The 20,172-nt window shown below is 39.2% G+C and overlaps 1 protein-coding gene across 2 annotated transcripts in view; it reads left to right on the top strand.

Annotated features, from left to right (window-relative positions):
• DAAM1 (dishevelled associated activator of morphogenesis 1) overlaps positions 1-20,172 on the top strand; it is a 177,369-nt gene that overhangs the window by 67,696 nt on the left and 89,501 nt on the right. For both annotated transcript variants that reach the window (XM_037832610.1, XM_037832611.1), the window contains exon 2: positions 7,399-7,618. In XM_037832610.1, coding sequence (XP_037688538.1) covers positions 7,436-7,618 — 183 coding nt within the window. In that variant the 5' untranslated portion in view covers positions 7,399-7,435. The remainder of the gene's footprint in view (positions 1-7,398; positions 7,619-20,172) is intronic.

The raw sequence follows: 20,172 nt of genomic DNA, 5'->3' as shown, positions 1-20,172 counted from the left end.
ACCTTTAGACTGTATTCTATTTTTTTTTTTTTTTCAAGTTTCAAATTGTATTTGGTTCTGGAGTACTTGGGAAATGAAACTAGACATGAGGAATGTAAGATGGGAGAGAGATGATGGCCAAGGAAAGAAGCGAAGCATTTTTTTATCTTTTCATATTTTTCCTGATAAGAGCTTTGGGTTAACATTATCGTATTGTTGACACCTAAATTGCGTGTCAAGGTCCTTTGGGAAATTGTAAAATGTGAGGTACACTGCAGCTCTGAAAACGCTATATATAGCAATTAAATTTAGGTTTCCTATTTACTAAACTATTAATGTACCAATATCAATCTCTCAGCTTTGACATGCCATGGTTAGATAATATGTTAACATTGGGAGAAACTGAATGGTATACAGGAATTTTTTGTGCTATCTTTGCAACTTTTTGGGTAAATCTAAAATTATTCCAAAATAAAAACTTTATAAAAAAATTTGAGGTTTCTCCCCAGTTTTCTCTTTAAAGTTGCTCTTATGGCCTAATTTTTTTTTCTCTTGTCCCTCTGTTTACATCTCTGACATGGATTCCATTGTTTCACAAATTCCAGAGATTGTTTATTGTACAGAAACAATGACTATATTTTGGTGTTGAGATTATGACTTTTTGGAGAATTAAATGTGAACTCCTGTCTGTCTTGATTAAAATAATAGAAGTAGGGAAAGACACGTATGGTCTCTCTGCACTTGGTGAGCCCATGGAAAAACTCTGAACTGTGTAACCCAGTTGGTTACTGGCAGGAGCTCACATTCTCTCATTCCCACCCTACCCCCAGCATCTAGGCTGTTGTTTTCCCTGTAACTACTTTAGTTAGAGAAAAACCTTAGTAACTTAGCCACCGATCCTCAGTCCAGACAACCATCTTATAAATGTGTGGCAGAAGTCCCTGGGGAACCAGTTAGGTATCAGTGCAAATCTATTTTGTCATCACGACCTTCAAATTTTCCCTATATATTTGATACTGATAGTGTGTTGCTTCATGTAAAACAAACTTTATATATCACTGTGTATTGTGACTTGGCATTATCAGAGGAAAAGAGGAAGGGTTTCTTGTGGACTGTAAGTCATTCTCCAATTTTTTATCATCATGATTAATCATCATCCAAGTTCCCTAAAATTTGGCCCTCATTTTCTAACTGTTGCCACATTGAGAATCTTGTTTGTTTTGCTAAAGTGCAGTACAAATGACTCTGACTTCAAGCTAGGCCACAGATGGATTAGATTTCTTATTCTTTGCTAAGCAAAATGCACCTGCTCCAGAATCTTAAGTAACTTTTTAATTGCTTCCTTGTGCACAGCATAGCAATAGTCATCTGTAATGTTGTAGATGGGTTGCATTTTGAATGTCCCAGAATTGACTCCTTCCTCTCTGCAAAAATGCCAGAAGCTGAGATTAGGAGATATGTTCTGGTTCAGGGCCCAGCTGTTATGGTGGAATTAGTCCTTTCCCTCAGGCTGATCTGACTAAAAAGGGGCCAAGAAGTGGAAACATAGGCCTTTGGTTTCAGTAACTGCGCATACCCTCTTCATTGGACCAATTTCCACCTCCCCAACTAGCCTGGGATCTCACTGGATGGCCATTTGGGTTTTCTTCTATGTCTCTAGCACCCAACCCTGTGTCTGGTGTATTGAGGTTCAGGTAATGATAGCTGAATACGTGAATACAGTCTTGGTCAAAGTGTTCATTGAATGTAAGGAATTAGGGAAACATCTAAAAGATAATTTCAGTGGGCCTATTTCCAATGGAGCTTACTTGGGGATGAGTGGAACAACCAGTCATCAATTAGTTCAGCCAGAAACTCCTCATTCTTGGGAGACTGCAAATCCCCAGGGGACAAAGTCCATTAGTGGAGCTACACTCAGCATCAGAATGATTGACAAATGACTAAGGAGTGCCTGGTGATCTGAGTAGCTTCAAATATTTGGTGGGTGTGAAAAACAGATCCACAGGCAACTGTGGGAAGAAGTTCGGAGCTGGAACCATCTGCTCACTCAGGCATTTATACTTTTGCATTCACCAAACATTGGTTGAGAATATACTGTGTGCCAGGGACTGAATGAATCTCATAGTCTAATGAGGGAAACAGATACAAATTAATTAAAAGAAAACTTGTGTTCTATACACTCAACTATGTACACGGTGCTAGGGGCTTGGAAGTAAAGGTGTGACCTTCTCTGGGGAACTTGAGGTTCATAAAAGAAGCAATATTTGTGCAGGAGCTTGATGAATGGTTAGTAGAGGACTGTCAGGTAAAGAAGGCAAAGGGCAGCCTAGGCTGAAAAGGCAGCAGAAGGAGGGGCTCAGGGTTGTGTCTATGGACAAGGGCTGTGACCACATGTGCATGTGTGTGTATCAAGCATAGGGGTTGGCAGTGTACCAGGTGTTGGGAGATAAGGATGAGAAAATGTTAGGCCAGGGCTAGGCTATGGAGGACCTAAAGGCCCATGCTGGAGAGTTGGACTGTATCCAGAAGACACTGTAGAGCTGAAGTGACGCAATCAGATTTATGATGTGCTGAGAATAAACCCCAGGCTCCTCACCTGGTCCACCGGGCCCTGGAGTCTGGGCCTCTGCCCTCTTCAGCCTCTTCTTTATTTACACTCCCATTAGTTACTAGGCTCCAGCCACTGCGATCTTCCTTCGGTGATTCGAACATACCACGTCCTCCACCTGGTCCAGGCTTCTGCAGCCACTCCTCTTCTGTGACACTCTGCAGCACTAGTCCCATCATATCCATTACATCTCAACTTAAAGACTACATCTTTGGAGAGGCTCTCCCTGATCACACTATCTAAAGTAGCTGCCCTTTACCACCACCACTGCCTCCACCACCACCATTTTCTTTTGGTTTTTCCTTTGCATCCTTTATAGCACTAACCAAATAATAATTATTTTTTTAGTTTACTTGATTTTTTTTCTGCCTTCCCCAAAGGAAGTAAGTTCCTTGAGGGCATACCCTCCATTTTTCCCCTCTTTCAAACCTGGTGCAGGCTTTGTCATACAATAGATATTGATAAACATTTGACTTAATGAATTACGTAGATAAATATGATGGACTAGGGCAGCTATTGGCAAACTTGGGCCTGTGGGGCCAGTCCAGCCCACCGCCTGTTTTTGTGTGGCTCACAAAGCTAAGAATGGTGTTCACATTTTTTAATGGTTGAAAACAAATCAAAAGAAGAATAATATATCATGACATGAGAAAATTATATGAAATTCAAATTTCATTGTCCGTAAATAAAGTTTTGTTGGAACACAGCCAAGCCCAAAGTTACAGATTGCCTGCTTTCATGATAAAACAGCACAGTTGAGGAGTTGCCACAGAGAACTTGTGGTCCTCAAAGCATCAAATAGTCACAGTTTGGCCCTTTGTAGAAAAAGGCCCTTTGCCGAACCCTGGACTAGGGAATCAAGGGTCAGGGAGACGTTAAGAAACTGTTGTAGTCATGCAGATGAGAGATAAGGGGAGGCTGAACTAAAATAATGGCCTTGAGGTTGGAGAGGGTGGGAACTGAATTTCAGCAGGATATGCTAGCAGGACCCCTGACCCCTGCCAGCCTTCTCCTGTCCCATTCCCAACCAGCTAGACTTCTCTGCAGGAACATTTTATTATTTTTTTAACCTTCACCAGCAAATCAAGTCTTACGCAAACTTCTGTCTTCCCAATTGCTCCCCCTTACCAAGTCTCTTAAATCTCATCTGTGAAATAGGGATGATGGAATGAAACAATGGGTGTGAATGTGCATATTAAAATCATATACAGAAGGTGGTTGTTCAATCACTTTCGTGGAGTGCTAGAACAGTTAAGTTAAGGAGGGCAGGCCAGAGTGTCTGCTGCCACTGAGGGGTCAAATTGGGTGACTACTTTTGCTTCTTGTTTTGATCTATATCTACGAGACTAAGCTGTGAACAGTGGAGTTCAAAATATGTGTATTAAAAGTGGTTGCTTGTTGGAAATCTCAGTCTTGCCGCCATCTATAGTTTAAGGATGGATTTAATTGGGGACCTTATATTTTAGGGTTCTATGAAAGAGTCAGCATAAAAACTTGGCTTTTGGACTTTACTGAGGCTTTTAAACACAAATCGCCTGTCAAAGGCAATATTTTGGTCCTTATTAAAGTGATTTCAACCAGCTTTTAATATGTAATAGGCTCTGTATCTCATTACCCATCTTAGAAACTAGCCAAGACCCTCATATTCTTTTGTTTATAGAACTGTTGGCATTATTTTAAGACTTGAAAAATACTTTGGTTATATTGGTTGTATTGCTATGTATGAGACACTAAGGAACAAATGCTCCTTGTGGAGTTGACTCTTCAGTGGGGGGATGAAAAACCCAGGCTACAAGTGTCTGTGCATCAAGGGGATACAAAATGCTAAGAGGGCCCAGGCCACATCTAGTCACACAGGTTAGCAAGACTGCTTGGAAGAGGTGGCTGGAAATAAACTTGAAGGCTCGGCATGGACCGTGTGACCCTTCATGAGTTTGCCCTTGCTTACTATCATTTCTAGCCCTCGTGTCTCAATAGCCTGAGCTCTGTCCTACCCCTTACCCCAATACATCCATGTGCTCTGTCATAAAGACCTTGACAGTAGTCCCTGAACATTCTCTCTTCAGTGTGCTGAAGGCTGAATGATAGGATATGCAGGACATCAGCCTTCCCTCTGAGCAGGTGTGGTTCCCACCCTGAGGACACACACCAGAAGCTAACATTAACAATTACATTTTAATGAGATGAGTCTTAACGCCTGTCTCCTAGTGAAAATCTGTCGCTGCCTGCCCATGTTGGTTCACAAAGTGCACAAGAATTAAGCAATTTTTATAGCAGTTTGACATTGCTGAGATATTTGTACTGTATTTTACAAATTATCAATTCATTACAAACTGAGAGGGAAACAATTAGTCCTCCCTACACAGATAGTTTAAGAAGCTGTAGATCACCAAAACTTGGGTATTTTTGGTAGGAGCATTTTTGTATACATATTGCCCCCCATGTATACAAATAATCGCATAAAGTATTTATTAAAATTTCATCTCATTTTATTAATTATAAAACCAGTAGGTCTTCATTGTGAAAACAACTTGGAAAGTACAGAAGTACAAAAAAGGATGATGTACCTGTCTGACCCAGAGCTAACTGCTTCTCATGTTTTGGTATATATGTCTTGCCCTTTTTTCCTGCTCATGTATGTAATTTTTTTTTTTAAACCAAAAAAAGGGACGTTGTTATACTTACTATTTTATCTAAAGTATTCCCATGTCTTTAAATATTCTTTTACAAAAGACTGTTTAGTAGTCTTATCTGGTTGTACTATAATTTATTTGCCCAGTCCTCCATTACTAGCACTTAGTTTATGCCTTCATTTATTTGCTGTTATTGATAATGCTCTGAACATTTTGATGGAAACATCTTTGCTAGCATCACTGAATATTTCTGTAGGATATATTTCCAGAAGTAGAAATACTAGGTCAGAAAGTGTGACTATTTTAAGGCTTTGATAAATTGCCCTACAGAAATGTTGTACTAGATTCAACTATCACCAGTAGTGGATGTGGCTCACCTGTATTGGGTACTTGCAGTATGGTTGCTATCAGGGTGGGGAGGATGTTGACAAAGATAAAGGGCAGGAAGGAATGAGTGGACCACTTGGGTGGAAGATGAGAGGAGTGCAAGATGTTTATGAGGAGTGGAAAATAGTCTATTGGCTAAAGTGTAGGATATTTTTAAGGAAATAGGAAGGATAAAAATCTTGAGTTGGGAATCCAATTTGATGTGGCACTGTGTGCCAATTTATAATGGCACCAGGGAGCCATTGGTGGCTTTTGAATAGGGAGGTGATAGCCCAAGATTGTGCTGTGGGAAGACGGAGGTATATTACCATAGCACGTACTGTAGCACCACTCATTCCCTATACACTCTATGCTCCTTCCCACCTCTTTTTTTTTGCTAGTGCTGTTCCCTCTGCCCAAATGCCCTTCTTCCTATATTCTATAAAATTCCTCTCACCCGTCATGTATCATTCCTAGATTCCCCCTAGGCACTTCCTGCTTGGTTTGCCTAACATTTACTGGTATGAGTGTCACATTTACTCTTGTTATAATTATATGGTGCACTCCTTTTTTCCACAGATTATGCTCTTAGTGACTCATCCATTCCTGTGTCCCTAGTGCTCTCTTTTGTGTTTGGTACATGGTACATATTAACCTGTTTGTCAGAGGAATCTCAGGTTCCGATTGGGTCTTGTTTGACCTTGCACATGTACACCCTAGGTCAGGAGAGGTATGCTTCAGCAGAATGGGATATTGGGTGTTTCAACTCAGTCTTTATTTCAGGGCCAAGTAGAGTATCATCTAGGGCTCCATAATGGATGCTCTAAACCTTCCCCCCACCTCTTCCCATTCCCAGAGACTTCCAGTTGCCAGGCTTTCAGAGACCACTGTCTTTTAACAAAGTGAGATGAGGGCTTGGTTTTAGAAGTAATTTCAAATAATAGTTATTTATTAGAACTGTCTACCCATTTTACCTTATAGTTTTAAATAAAGAATCAAAACTTTGATGACTGATATTGAAATTGGATGCTCCAATTTGGAAGAGATACTGTAAGTCAGTGAGTTGGGCTTTACTTTTCAAACTTAAAAAGAGAGTACAAAGAAGAAAGTAACATCTATTTCCTCACTACCCAGAATTATCCGCTGTTAAATCTCTGACCTTTCTAGCACACATGAAGTCCTTCTTCGTTTGTTATGATAAACATTTATTGAGTGCCTCCTTTCTTCCTGGCACTGTGCAGGGCTCCAGGGCCATGGAGTTACTTAATTTCCCGCTCCCACTCCCCCTTTGAGTTCTCATAGTCCATAAGAGAGAGACATACCCATAAATAAGTTAGAATATAATATATACATACCTTGGTGTATATATTAATTCCACTTGAACTAGGTAAAGGAGGAGAAATTGGAATTGGGCTTTAAAGGATGAGTAAGAGATCTCTAAGGACAAGGAAGGGAATGTCATTCTTGCAGGGGGAGTAATAAAAACAAAACAGGTTCATAGGAGAGGGCACGTGATGTACAAAGAATGGGCCAATAGCCCGAAGTGGTTAGAATGTATGTTATTGGGTGGAGTAGCTGGAGTTTTGTACTATTTGGTCAGCAGTTGGGCATATGAAACGTTCGACAAGGGAATAGAAATGCATGTGCTGTCTGTCCAGTTGGATTCTGGGTCCTTTGGGGGCTGGTCTTTTCTAGGCCCTGCAGCATGCTGACATTGTCTCCAGCAGAGAGCTCTTTCTTAAATTGGTCTAACTTAAAAAAAAAAAAAAGTTTTATCCATTTTCTTAACCATGTCATGTCCTCTTTTCACAGGGTTTAGTCACTCCAAAAACTAGAACAGAATTCAGCCATGGCCCCAAGGAAGAGAGGTGGACGGGGAATATCATTCATCTTCTGCTGTTTCCGAAATAATGATCACCCAGAAATCACATACCGACTGCGAAACGATAGCAACTTTGCGCTTCAGACCATGGAGCCAGCATTGCCCATGCCCCCTGTGGAGGAACTGGACGTCATGTTCAGTGAACTTGTGGTGAGTCCCAGATTTCCATCTGAGCATTGGTTAGGAGTCAGGGAGGGAGAAGAGGAGAGGATGTGGATGGTTTGGTTAGTCATGGGCTTTTCTTTATCAGTGAAATGGCTCCTATCTATCCCTTATGTCTGCATCCCTAGTCTCAGTCCTGAAACTGTGGAGGAGGATTGAAAAAGAGAGTGGCATTACTATATCACAGTGCTTTGCTGATGCTTTAAGTGGGTGGATGGATTTAGATCTTAGGACCTTCAAGTATATGGCAGGACTGCATCCTAAATTGCCTTTCCTAATTCCTCCTAATCCCAATCTGAGCCTCTACTTATTGGCATTAAATAATTCCCTCATCTTCTCATACCTCTGGGGGATTCCCCAGTGCCCTCCCTACCCCTGTTCCCGATATATAGAATTAATATGCCTGGCTTTAAATTAGTCATATACCCCCTTTGTCTTCGATCCTTTGATGAAAGACATCACTACCTAAATACAGTGTCATTATTTAACCTAATGATAGGGCTGGAGTAATATTTGTTGTAGGAAACTTTTTATAGATACTATCATATTTTAGAATCCACTGTATTGAAATGAGGGATATATTTTAGCATAGAACCCATTCACCAAATATGGAAGTACACTCTTCAACTTATATTTTCATGCATCTGTTTCTTTCCTTTCTTTGTTTCAGAGGATATTATGGCATAATTTAAAGACCACTGGGCTGGGTCTGAGGAGGAGTTTGGTTCAAATAAGTGCTCTGACTTTATTATCTGAAAAATCATATAACTTTCCTGAGCATGTTTTCTGAAAAAGGGAGGAAAAATAATACCTTCTCCTAGGTGCGACATGATGTTTAAATGATACATATATTGTGGGCCACGCCCAATGTCTGGACCTTAGTTGGGTGCTCAGTAATTGTTACATGAATACTCTATCCTTCTTACCAGCATCCTGTAATGGAGTTAGTTCTAACCAGACAATTATCTTGTTCAACAGATATTATAGTACTATCATTTTGCACAGCTATGAAGTCAAGAAAATAGTGTAGGCTGTATTACTGCCCTCCAGGGGTAATATCCAAACTATATCACTCCAGCTTTTTACCTCTAAAGCTAAAAGATAAGCCGATATGAAAGAGTACTGTGAAGCTGACCTTTGATTTCTGGTTTCCTGAGTGGTATAATGGGCCTCTTAACAAACAGACTTGGTTGAGAAAAACAAGAGGAGACTCTTGGAAGCATGGTTATACTTTACAATGTTGAATATTGTCAGAGTTTAAGGAATTCCTCCCTTCCCCATCTCCACTATACACAGAGCTCTGGTTTAGGTGCTAAAGAGGAGGTCTGAAAGAAAACTAGAACCTGCCCCCAAAGAGCTGACAGTTTCAGTAGCAAAGGGGACTGATAAGGTAGAAGAAATAATGCCCCAAAGCATAAGCACCGACGCATAGATTGTGTGTTTACATGTTGTGGAGGTGTCCAACAAGGTTGATAAAGAGGGTGGTCTGGGAAGACTTTCGATGGTGGGGAGGAGTGATGAATTGTGAGCAGGAATTGAAGATGAGAATGGAAATAGAAGGGGTCAGTGTTAGACAGTTGTTTCAGTCATCATAAGTGAGTTTATCTTGTGATAACAAAGCCTCAGAGGTAACAACAGCGGAAGCTTGACTCTTATTAATGTTCTGTGTCCACTGTGGGTCATCTGTGGTTCTGCTCTTTGCCATCTTTCTATCCAAAACCCTGGCCTGGTAGAAAAGAAAAGAGAGACATGGTGAACTGTTAGCAGGCTCAACAAGCTTTTGCTTGGAAAAGACTCATGTCACCTCTGCCCACATTCCATCGGCCAAGGCAAATCACATGTCCACTCCTGAGTTCTTTAGGTAAAGATGTATTATCCTCCTGTGGAACCTGTACCACAAGTCACATGGCCAAATGTGAGGTCACTGGGGAGAGGACTAATTCTCTCCCAGGGAGGGGCACTGAATCATCCACCATGATGACTATCAAGAACACAGCAATAATGATGCATTTACAGGCTTGGTTTATTTCCCACTTAAAATGTTTTAAAACCAACCCAAGGAGACAGGTGTTGCTGACAGATGAAAGTCTCCTGGGTGGTAGTGGAGGTGATGGGCAGAGCTGGTAACCTCAAAGCATCCTTCATTCATGTTCCTTTTAATCATATTCTGTCAACCTCCCAAAGTGAGACCTAGAGCAGGAGCTCCTGGGGTGGCAGCTTTATGTACATCTTGAAGACGGCTCATTGTTCTGTATTCATAAGGAAGAAAATTCTATTTTCTCTGCCTTGTTGATGTCTTTATTCTGTGCGAAAATTGCCTACAGCTGTTGTTAAAAAACCAATGCTAAACCAGAACTTTAAGCTGAAACCATTGGAAAACAAATTATCTTGAGGTTTGTATCTGTCCTGGTGAGTGACTGATGGATTTTTGTGTACTTCTGACTTCAGGAACTTAGACCACAAATCCATTGAACTGCCACAGACGGCCTGGGGCAAGGGAGATGGATGGCACTGAGGCCTCACCCGTGGGCTCAGAGCCATTGGAACCCTCTGCCCTGGGTGTTCTTGAGTAGTTGCAGGAGCAGTCTGCTTCTCCCAGGCTCAGGAGAAAAGAAGCCATGTGAGCTAGTGGAGAATACATGGGCTCTGGAGTCACACAGCTCTGCCAGGTGCCAGCTGTGAAATCTAGGCTGACTTTAAGATGGTTTCTCTTTGAAATTGAGTTTGTTTCCTTGCATATAAAATACAAATAATACCATCTATCTGATAGGGTTGCGAGGATTAAAGAAGATACCTATACCTATGGAAGTTGGCACCTAGTAGGGCAGCAAGGATGGGAAACAATTCAGGTATTTTCTGGACATAATACCCTAAGCAATTCTCCTAGCACTTTCCTTCCCCTGAAAGCTAATTCTGTCTGGCTATGAGCAAGTCAGTATGGGTCCTAAATTGCAGGCCATTTTACCTTTGTATTTGTTGGAAAGCATCTCGTCAGAGCCAGTTGTTGTAAGCTAGTTCCTCTGCCTCATCAGATGAGTCACTTGTTTTATGTTTTTAAAAGTGATACCAAATAGGTTTCTTTCAGTATTACTTACTGCAACCTTATTGTCTCATAAATAAAGCAAGCCTAGATGAGCAGTCAGCCATATGCATCTTTAAAGAAGGTAGGCAGCAAGGAGTGCCTTGTTCTCTAGTAGTTTTTGGACAGTGGTTATTGGAGGGCCCGGTCCCACACCCTGCTTATCTTTTTATTTTAAGTAACAACTTTAGGGAGGTAAAATTTACATAACATACAATTCACCAATTTGAGCTGTACAATTCAGTGGCTTTTTAGTATATTCACAGAGTTGTACAACCATTACCAACTTTAGAACATTCTTATCACTCCAAAAGGAAACCTCATAGCCATTAATAGTCACTCCCCATTTCTCCCTAAACCTCCCTATACCCTAGCAATCACGAATCTACTTTCTGTCTCTATGAATTTGCCTAGCCTGGACATTTCTTATACATGAAATCATGTAACATGTGTCCTTTGTGAGTGGCTTGTTTTCAGGGTTCATCCATGCTGTGGCACGTTATCAGTACTTCATTTCTTTTTATTGCTGAATAATATTCCATTGTATAGATCACATTTTGTTTTTCTATTCATCAGTTGATGACATTTGGTTAATCTCTAGTTTTTGGCTCATATGATTAAAGCTGCTATGAGCATTCATGTACATATTTAGACGGACGTGTTTTTGTTTCTCTTGGGTATATACTTTGGAGAACTGCTGGGTCATATGGTAATTTTATGCTTAACTTTCTGAGGATCTGCAAAACTGTTTTCTACAGTGGCTACACCATTTCACATTCCTACCAACAGTGTATAAGAGTTCCCATTTCTCCATATCCTTGTCAACACTTATTATTATCCACTCCCTGCCTATTAGCCGCCCCTTGAAAAGCTGTTCTGTAACTCTGAAAGAACTAGGATGTGTAACTTGAGAATTTTTTTGTGAGTTGTCAAATGGAAAAAAGTTTCCCTGCTAATAATTTTTAAGATATTTAAAAATAAAATATTAAGTTGAGTTTTTGTTTAATCTCTGCTAGCCATATGTTTTATGCCTTTCAAACTTCAGTTCTTATTTCCTGTATTAGCTCCCCTGCCTCCCCACTCCACTTCTTCCTCTTTGTCCTTGGCATCAGCCACAAAAAAGGAATGTATTCAATCTGAGATCGTAGCACTATTCCCATAAAATAAGATTCAGCTACATTCTTTTCTTTTCTGCAGGTTTTTTAAAGGTCTTGAATTATCCACACCAACCAATTTGAAAAGTCATGGACATGGCAATTCTATAAATTGTCCTTGTTCAAGTAACCTTTTTCATCTTGATACTAGCAACAGAATTTTTTCTTTGGGATAAACAGAAGAATGGGAGCTGATGATCAAATCTCTTGACTTACCCTTGTGTTAAGTTCCTGCTCTGTGCCAGGCTCTGACATGACTGCCAAGCAAAACAGACTTGGGCTTTAGTAACCACGTAGAGTTGCAGGTCCAGCAGTGGAGAGAGGCAGGGAAATACGCAATCTTATCAAAGTGTGACCAGGTGCTGTGAGAGGGGTGCTCAAATAGGACACTGTGTTAAGACAGAACCTTTATTATCCTTTTTTCCTGTGGGGAGAATTCCATTGGAGTCACATTCCCAGCCTCGCTTCCAACTCCTTAATCCTATTTGGAATATGGACCACTTAGTCCCTCCCCTTTTCTCTATTTCTCCACAAGTCAACCTGCTTTCAGAAAACATATTCTGTGCCCCTCAGTGCTATAAATTTTTTATTTGCTATTATTGATAATGGTGAAATCTTAGTACACCCACCTGCCCTCAGACGAAAGTTGGGTTCTCCATCTTAGCTTTCACGAATAAAAAGGAGAATATTTGGATTTCCATTTGCTTGACTCCTTAGTCTAGCTTTCAGTTGGTTCCAGACTTGCTGGGGAAGAGGCGTGTTATTTACTGATACTTCTCCCTGAACCCTACAGATACCTGACATAGTCTGGAAGGAATGTGGAAGGCTTTCTGGGGAAAATGACATTGAATGCTAAACAAGAAAAACAAGAGAGGTTATCCAGCAAAGAGGCTAGAGGAAAGAGTGTTCCAGACAGTGATAACAGCATGAATACAGGCTGGGAGAAAAGGGAGAAAACGTAGAAGATTGCAGCAACTGAAAGAAGTTCAGTTTAGTTGGAGCATTAAATAGGAGACTGAGAAGACTGGGGGTTCTGAGAAGTGAGTGTGAGAAAGGTGTGTTGGATGTGGTTGAATTCTGATTTAATGGTGTATCTCAGATTCCTCCTTGAACCTGAAGGAAGTACCTCTGCTTTCTTACAAGGTTTTCTCAGTTAACCAAATGTACCCAAGTACCTCAAAATATTTTGCTATCTGGTTACATTTTCAAAAATAACCACAGCTCTTTGCTGTCTTTTTGGGGTCTTGTTGAGTTTAGTGAAAGGTATCATATCTCCCTGGGCAGATTCTGATTATGTTTTCCTTTAAATCCTATTGTTGGGGTCAGGTGCCTTCTTGTTACAACTCAGACCTCTTCTAGATTAATTTTGAAATAGAAAGGAGAGAGGGAATTACTAATGAGAATTACCACCCAATGCATAGATTCTTATATATCCCAAATGGGCTCAAGGTTTTCTGCAGAATATTTCACAGCAACAGTGATACTGGAATTGGTAGCCCCCTCACAGGTTCCCTTTCTGTCACCCTCAGCTTTCTTCCCTGTGAATGCAGAACGTCCAACAACTTTTCCTGTGTGAGATTTTAGGTGGCAAATCCAAGTTTAAGATAAGTCTGGTCATTTTTTGAAGTGTATTGTAATAAATCTCACCTCTTATATTTGGAATCAATTTTATATATTCATTACTGGAAAGTTTTAATTTCTAATATAACACATCAGTGTGAATTTGTATGTTTAAAAGTAATATGTACTACAAACCTCAGTTGTTCTAAGCCTGAAATGTTACCAATTCAGTTTTACAGTTTCCTTATTAATCTGCCTTCTTTCAAACCCAATACTTAATCTTCCATTTATTTGGCCAATAGGTCTAATATTTTGAGGTAATATAGTGCTGTACCTCCCAGGAAATGTAGACTATTTTAAAGTAACTTACTGAGAATTCCGTTACTAATCAAGAAACCACCATTTATTTTTCTGAGGACTGTTAATGATAAGTTAAAATATCAATGGGAAGATAGAGGTGGTGGATACTGAAGGGAAGATTTTTATCTTTATAAGTAAAATTACTTGCTATAGGTCAATTTTATTATTAAGCACTGAGAACATTCACAGCATTAGGAACCAGAATAGAATTTGAGAAATGAAGATGGCAGGAATGAAAGAATTTAGTTGATATAACAGAGTTAGAAGAATTCATAGTCAGGGTAAGCAGTGCTAAGTGAATTCACCTGGGAACCTACATCAGTAATCTCTTCATTTTTCAATATATTCTGAAGTTAGTTTGGTATGAAAGGAGCTACTGGAATCCAAACTAGTCTTAAGGTTTTACCAGTGTACAAGTTGTGTTCTCCTACTAGCCATCTGAATTTGTTACTCATTTTCTCAAAATGTCATAATTTCTCTTATTACTTGGGCTATTTTAATCTCTCTTTAATAATAAAATTCCTCCATTATCACTGGAATCAATGAAAAGCTTCAACACTTTTTATCTTTATTTTTAGAACTCACCTTTTACACTAAGACCATGACTAAACATAGAATGTTTCTTACAGGAGCTGTTCAATTCCCTGTCTTGAAGAAAGATGAGAAAATTTGGTAGCAGGAACACTTAATTTTAACCTGACTGAAGGAAAAAAACTGGTCGTAAGGAGTCGGAGTTTTAATGTATTGTTTCTTAATTAGAGTGTAAAGAATTGCTCGTTAATTAAGCAGAGGAAATCAGACTGCTATAAAGATTTCAAGGATATATTTGCAATAGTCTCAGAGTTTATAGTTGTTTGGAAGCCAAAAGTTAGAGTTTAATGGAGTAATATTAAAATTATTCTATTTCCATGAGGTTAAAACTATTTTTCATTTGACAAATCTATAAAGGCCACAGAAAATTCTGTTTAGCTGAAGGATATGATTAGTTGACATAGAAAAAAAAAATATTGAGTAGACCTTCCATTGATACTATGGCATTTTTGGATAAATCAACGCAGTAAGTTCATAGAAAAATGCTTACAACAGTATAAAAATATGAAATGTATCACAAAGGGAAGTGGGAATGTGGATAAGGGCTTAAATGTGAGCAGTACTAAACTCCTATGGAACAGATGTGAGCTACAGTACTGTCCATATATAGTCACTTTAAAGATGACCCCCCCCCCCCCCCCCCACAAAAGAAAAAGATCCCAAACCCTGCACTGCATAAATGAATTATTTTGGTCTTGAGAATAATTGCTAGTTTGTGTTACAGGCCTATGTTCATATAGCTAGCTTTGCTTCCTTGTTTCTGTTGTACTTTTGAATAGAACATTGCATTGCTTCTAAAAATCAAAGTAGGACTGGCTGGAAGTAGCTTTTCATCCCTGTGGACAGTATATGAGTCTTTGAACTAGTTCAGGTGCTGTCTGCTTAAAGTTGTAAGATGGTCAAAATGGCTTCTTGAGTTCCTCTGATTCACTAACACATCCTGAACACATCCAGTAAGGCTGAAGGTAAAACCACAAAGCAATTTTATTTTCTAGTCCTAAATTTGTATTTTATTTCTGCAAGGTCATTCCAAATGTGCTTTTTTACAGACTCATAAATTTAGATTTTGACTTCATGTTGGATACTTTAATAATCAAGATGTTTATTTCTGGGTGCTTCTTTTATTGGATTAAGGGGACTGAAAGGAGAGATTGTGGAGAGATGGGGGAGAGTAAAAGGAAAACTTTTTTTAAAAATATAAATACTGGCAAACCAACTCTGAAATAATAATGTTGTTGAGAAAATGGTTATGAATCTCCTTAGCCCTGATTATATTCATAATTATGAATCCTAAAAAGACCCTGAGTGGTATGTCTCTACTTAGCTGCTGGCTGCACTTTAGAATCTGGTTATTTAACTTAGTCCTCAGGCAACCATGTGCAAATTATTCAAAACAAACATGGTATACTGACTTGTCAGTTCTGTTCATCTCTCCAAATAAGCCAATATAATATGATTTTAAAAGGCTGGGAGAGTAATTTGATCTCTGTAAGCAGTGTGGTTTAGGTAAACTTTCAAGTGTAATTTTGACAATGTGTTTGACTGATGGCTAGTTTTTACAATTAACTTGCATAATGTCTTGATGTAATGAAAGTCATCTAAACACTATTTGCCCTCACGGAACATATGCCACATGGCCTATGAGAGGTAAATGCCTAATACATGGATGGTGTATTTAAATTCTAAACTGCCTTTCAACATTTTTACTAGCTGTTGTTGGGCTCCTCCTCCTCCACCACCCCCAACTCCCAGAATTCCTCTGGAGTTTCAGACTGTTTCAGGATGCGTGCTTTAGGAGTTCAGTGACCAGCTGTCTTTTAGCATGATTTTCTGTCTCATGGATGGAGAACCATATATTTTTGGAAAACTTGTTCACATTTTTCCCTCTTGTCCAGTTTTAAATGAATCTACTGGAAACATCCTATAGCTATCAGCTGTTTTATTTCATCACCCAATATCATATTTAAGCACTAAATTAAACCAAATGACTGAAAGCTCACTTAGGAAAAGAGAATATATATATAGGTATATCTATAGGATGTTTACAGAGAAGATGGCCTTTTTTTCAGATGTAAAGGAAAAAGCAGAAGGTCCTTTGTTATGTTTTAAACAATCAGATAGCCCTAGTTTATCCCATGTGGACACTCACTATTTTACACCCTCTATGAATATGAACCTTTGCACCTTCAGAGAGCAGAGTGGCACAGGTCTCACATCTGGGTTTTCACCCTTGGGATCGCCAGGCTCTAGAGCAGTGCTGGCCCAGTGCAGGTGCTCAATAAACATTTGTGGCTTGAATGCATAACTACTGAAGCATAACACACGGGATTCTCAGGAAGTATTTGATCTGTGAATTCATGACTGCTGCATTCTCTAGCAGTAGGACTGGTATTTCAAATTATTCTCACATTAGTGGTGACAGGTGTGGGCCTATCCTTGCTCTCCTTGCACCCCACCACCTGCTACCTTCTCTTTCCTCATCCTCCTTATTAGGCTACCAGCCACTATGGGAACACCACAGTCACTGGTCTGAAGCAAGCAGATTAAAAGGATAAGGGTGATAATGTTTAAGGAATATTTTCTGTACTTGAATGTGTCACTACCAATAATACATGGCAAAGTAAATAAATAGCTGCCATATGGGAGGAGACTCACTGTGCTGGATGTCTTGTGACCCAATTGAAGCTTAAAAGTGGCAGCTGAGCTGCTAAACCAGACTTTTGAGAGCATGCTGCAGAGGCTGTGTCTGCATGGGAGGGATGGGGCTGCCAGACCAGTGCTGGGATCATTAGGGGAGGGGGCATGTGTGAAACTTGACACCACACTTGCCCATAGGGCCTGAGGGTACCTTTCTTGTCTGTCACTTTACAGCCGGTTCTGTGTCCTGGGAGACAAGGTCTCTCCATCCCATGAGGAAAATACTGCTTAGAAATTCTCTCTATTAAGCCTTGTCTGCAGAAGTTGTACTACATTACAGCTGTAAAACCTGGAAATTTGAGAGGCTGGATGGTTATTGTGAGAGGGTTTGAACATATATTTAGAACAAAGCTATTTACTTCAGATTGCTTGAAACCTCTGTTAGTGATGCAGACTACTGAAAATAACACAGTGGCTAAATAAGCAGTCTATAGGTTTTGCTGCAAACTGGATATAGTTTGCATTGCCTGCTATTACGGGGAGGAAAGGAAATAGTGTAAATTACTTAATCATTGTTAGTAAGAAACTAAAAATTATTTGTATTAGTCAGCCTTTGCTTTTGAGATTTCTCATTTCTTATTTTTATATATTGAATGAAAACACATCTGTCAAACACAGTAGAGAATATTACTATGTAGGTGGGGGTGAGTCATAATGTGGTATTTTGTGTGATGACTAAGTGTGTTGGCAGAAATGTTACAGGTTAAAACCTTCAGGGTTGTTCTGTGTGTGTGCATATCCCTTTTGGGTTTAAAGCTCTCGCTTGTTTTCCATTTCTGTCTGTCCTGACTGATTAGGAGCAGGTAATAATTCACTGAATGCAGCTCTATCTAAACTGACAAAAATCTTATCTAACTTTCAGATTTCTAGCCACCACTATGAAAAGAGAATACTGCTCTCAGGGTCATTGTGGTTAAATTTTAAGAGCTGTGTTGTCAACTCGTGACTCCTGGATGTGATATGGTAATTTGCTGTGGTGGGGATGGATGTTCATAATGAATCATCACAGTACATATACATTTATTTAAAAAAAAACAACTTTTTTTTCTTGCTGCCAAAGTGTCATCCTTCTCTTCATATTCCTGTCTGGCTTTTTGTCCCATGAATGTTGTACTTAGCACCATCTTATTGACTTGAGTTCACTTGCCTCTCCAGAGGTTTGATTTATTTTTGGTAGAGTTGAACTGTGGGATAGGGAGGAGAGGGTTAACATAGAGAAGATTAAATTCTGAGAAGATACCCGGAGGTACCCTACTGTGGAAGAACCACTAGGAAAAAAATAGAAAAAAATGAAGTTTTTAAGACGTGTTGTTAATATTAACATAATATTTAATTTAGCTCTCAAGGGGCCTTGAATGTATCCTAGAGGTGAAAAGAAGGATAGCTGCCTGCTGGGCATTTGGAAAACCTGCATCCTGGGCAGTGAATGGGTGAATTAGGCCGGTTTGCTGTGGGCAAGTGCTTTACCTGAAGTACGTAATTTGAAGCAGAAAAGTTAGCCCCTTTTTTTGAGGAATTATATGGTTGGAAATTCTGTGGGCTCGAGACACTGAGTCAGATGGACCATTAAAAGGTGGTGGTGGGGGGAAGCAATGAATTGATTGGCAAAATAATGTTAGGGCCAGTCTTAACTTCCTTTCCTCGTTATTTTTTTTTCTCCATTTCTCTCCAGCATTAATCACATGTCCTCTTTCCTTTGTTTGAATGCATATTTGTATGTATGTGAAGTTAGCTTAACCCATTACACATAGGAACCTAGATTTCCAGTCTTAGAGTTTTTTCTTGGTAGCTGTAAACTTATTTGTTGACTCACTGAAATCTATAGTGTAGATTTGTAGATTTTCAAAGAATAAATGCTTTGAATAGTGTTTTAGAGGTTTTGTAAATAATTCCTGGTTTCATTTTAGCTCAAATCTTCTAAAAGAGCTTTCTGCTACCAAGTGTAAGTCTTTAAACTCATTTAAGATCCTTATTGTGTATTATTTCAAACTTCCTTGCCTTGCTTTATCTAGAGAATCAATCCATTTCCTTAGATTTATTTGTACTGTGTAAATTGCCCAGTTTTTTATTTATGTAGATTTTTCTATAGAGCTGCCTGCTTAGTTTCTTCGAGAGTAGGACTGGTGAGGTTTCTTTGTAGATTCTTATAGAAGGAGTGCTTCATAATGTGATTTGTTAAGGACAAAGCCTAGAACTTTAGTTCCCACAGCTGGGCTTCTCCCAGAGGTCCTTTTTCTTAATAAAAAAATATAATTAAAACTTCTCTTCCATGGGCAGAAGAAAGACCTACAGGGTTTTGTTAGTTTTAGTTCTTAAAAACTAAGCTTTCTAAGGATTTTTCCTTTTTTCACTTGCTAAATCATTCTCCTTTAATTGTCTTTTAACAGCCTATCCAAGAAAGAATAATTTAAAAATAGATATTTCTATGGCCCTGGAAGGAGCTGGGCCACCCAAGCTAAGGTGTAGCAAGACCTAGAAGCAGCCAGGGTGATTCCTGGGGTTCAACTAATTGCATTTGTTTATTAATCTTAGAGGAAAACTTGACAATGAATTCACAGATGAGCAAATAAATACTCTTCTGTGGAGCCACCATTAGGAAAAAAAAGAGAAAGAAAAATGGAAATGTTCTTGGGGATGTGTTGTTAATATTAACATATAACTTAATTTAGACATTAAGGGGCCTTGGGAAAAAACATTAATTGTCTATTGGCCCAAATGGAATGTATACTAATAGGATGTATTTGATTTTCAAGGAAAGGATAAAGATATTTCATAGAACTGGTTTCTGAAATTGTAACATTTTTCGGATTGAGCTACTTACTCCTCTAAAGGGCTCCATGTTTTTCCTTTTCCTCTACTTCATGAGCTTCTTTCTAATCATTTTCTCCTCTAATCCAAGTACTTGCTATATATTCTCTACTTTGCCTACATTGAACATTTCACTTTTTTCCCTTGGGGCTTCAACAACCAGGACCATTTTTTTTTTTAATTTTTTTATTTTAACAGCTGTATTGGTATAATTTACATGCCACAAAATTCACTTATTGTAAGTGTAATGTTCCATGAGTTTTAGTAAATTTATGCAGTGTAAAACCATCACC

This window comes from Choloepus didactylus, chromosome 4 (genome assembly GCF_015220235.1).
Source record: "Choloepus didactylus isolate mChoDid1 chromosome 4, mChoDid1.pri, whole genome shotgun sequence".
Lineage (NCBI taxonomy): Eukaryota > Metazoa > Chordata > Mammalia > Pilosa > Megalonychidae > Choloepus > Choloepus didactylus.
The sequence above is the reverse complement of the archived record's forward strand: the minus strand, read 5'-3'. Positions and strand labels throughout refer to the sequence as shown.